This window comes from Haplochromis burtoni, unplaced genomic scaffold, assembly GCF_018398535.1.
Source record: "Haplochromis burtoni strain Fernald_Lab_line unplaced genomic scaffold, NCSU_Asbu1 Contig_402, whole genome shotgun sequence".
Lineage (NCBI taxonomy): Eukaryota > Metazoa > Chordata > Actinopteri > Cichliformes > Cichlidae > Haplochromis > Haplochromis burtoni.
Genome location: NW_024582763.1, coordinates 279,984 through 282,367, shown reverse-complemented (window position 1 = coordinate 282,367; position 2,384 = coordinate 279,984). Strand labels below are relative to the sequence as shown.

General features: G+C 38.5%; 1 protein-coding gene across 1 annotated transcript in view; it reads right to left on the bottom strand.

Annotated features, from left to right (window-relative positions):
• Positions 1-249: 249 nt before the first annotated feature.
• The window catches only part of LOC102309903 (venom phosphodiesterase 1), a 45,685-nt gene continuing 43,550 nt past the window's right edge, over positions 250-2,384 (bottom strand). Inside the window, exons 24-25 of the mRNA XM_005944788.2 lie at positions 2,129-2,285; positions 250-637 (exon numbers count right to left, since the gene is read on the bottom strand). Coding sequence (XP_005944850.1) covers positions 464-637; positions 2,129-2,285 — 331 coding nt within the window. The 3' untranslated portion in view covers positions 250-463. The remainder of the gene's footprint in view (positions 638-2,128; positions 2,286-2,384) is intronic.

Sequence of the window (2,384 nt, the reverse complement as noted above, 5' to 3'; positions counted from 1 at the left end):
GGAGACAGAACAAGTCACTTGGATGAGCAATGGAAGGTTTCTCGCACTGAAAACTTCCAGATCAACAGAACCACCTTCTTGGGGGATTTCCCTGCCTGAATGACTGAGCAGGCAGTCAGTTTATCTAATAACAAACCCAAAATCTCTGCGATAGGAGAGAATATAATACTGTATATTATAAATAACTTCTTTTAGGATCAGTATGGATGTTTTTTTTTCTGTTTTGAGAAGACCACATGACAATGTTAATTCCTTCAACTTCTACTTTATTCATTGACGAACTGATGAATGAGGAATTTCTGAAAACTTGGGAAATAATGATTCACAATAGCAACTGGAATAAACAACAACTAAATTAAGAGCTGACAAATAAAAGTAAATAAATAACGTTGCTTGGAATGTATACCCTCAGACCAGTGCTACCAGTGTCATGACATAATTAAAGGAGTGCTTATGGATTATTTTATTGTTTTCTGTAAATGGCTGCTGTGGGGCGGGTCTTCACCCTCAGCAGCTCTGGGACTGGTCGGTTGCTACCCTGGTAAAAGTCCAGCCCTGTGAGCCACTCAACATCCCTGACTCGTGCCTGGTGGAACCACATGTGATCTTCAACCCACTGAGATTCTGCTTCTGTACTCTGTGGAAGTAAAAAGGCAAAACAATTAAAAATCATAACTTTGTATGGATGCCATTCACTATTTTTATGAACAGTGGAACTGTTTTGAATATTGTTTGCGGTAGCTGTGTACCAGCTGTATCAACAGAGTGTTTTTGCAGCTATACAAGTTGATTAAAGCTTAGTGAGCCATGATGACGATGGACATCTTTGGAAACAATGTCTTATATCTTCATTAATTTATTATGGTAATTGATCAGCATTATTTTACTGTATTGAATTAAAAGAAAGTACTTAGTACTTTCAAGCTATTTAGAGGGTTGAGTGTTTTGGACACTTCTGGGTTCATTCAGTCATCATTCAGTCATTTTTTTGACAACAATCTCAGAGTAGGTTTCTGTGTTCATGGTCCATAGCTAGTGGGTTTTCAAAATAATTCAACATAAATCGAATGAATATGACTTGTCAGTAAAAAGTACATCCACACAACTTGGGAGCATTTCTGCCAATACAACAAACAAATAGTTTCTATTATCTTTGGGAGATAAAAGCTTGTAACACATTATGTTATTCCATCACAAAGTCCCTCACTCCTCCGAGGCGCAAGACCTGCTTGACCTCATATTAGCCAGCTAACTAGCATAAAGGAATATTTAAGCCAGTTCTTGATATTTAGCTAATTTTGGACTCTGAACAGCTGGAATCAAACATCTGTCTGATGTGTGTTCTTGTTTCTTTTTTCAGTACATCTGATTAACGTGAGCCACTTCCTGCTTCTCTTTCTCATCAAGGGATCGCCTCAAAAGGTAGAGCTGCATATTTCACTAGGCAGATTTTTAAGTCGAGGCATTTTAGATCTTTTGCCCGTCAGGCAAATATGTAAACCACTACATTATAGTATGTCTGACTTATGTAATCCAGTTTACCCTCTTATTCTTCTACCTTTCCTGCACCAGGGTACGTTATTTGAAACACTGTATATGTCTTACATTATATAACAAATCCATGTACAAAACATTAAAAATATACTTATATGTGACTATACTTTAGTTTATCAGAGAAACACACATTGAGTGTTATATAAGGGTTATTTCATGGCAAACAATGTGATATTTTGTCCTGCAGCAGGAAATGTGGGAGCGAACAACAGTTTCCTGGTATCTTGGCCAAGACTGGTAAATGTTTATAAATGGAAACGATTGAAGAAGAAGAGAAACAAGGAAGAAAAGGGAACTAAAAACCCCCAAAAAAGTCAATAAGTTTCAACCTGCTGCAACCATGCTCTCAGTCTACAAATAGACATGAATTGTATTGCCATAGCAAAGTGTTATCGCTATATGGGAAGAGAAGACAATGGAGCCTTGTGAATGGGTTGAGTGAGGAATAGTAGACTATCATTCGGAGTCAGTTTCACATTGAGCAATACAAAGTGTTTCAGTCATTTTTCAGGCTGTGGTCACTCAAAGTGAGTACTGTTTTTTCTTTGAAAAACTATGACATCAGGACACTTACTTTGCAACTTTCCAGGTTGTTAGCTCTGTGTGGGAGGAGGAAGGATACAGTCTGCAGCTCGCTGTCACAGGACGTCACGCTTTGAGCAGAGTCCCTGCAGCTGGTCAACACAATAAAGTAGTGTGTGGGGATGGAGATGTTTGCACCAGGAAGAAACCTAGAGTCCCACAGAAATGCACACAGTCATTAGCAAGCTGATTTTCTAACAGTCACTGTTGACCTTAGCAGTGAGACACAGAAGAGCTCTGTTGGTGCA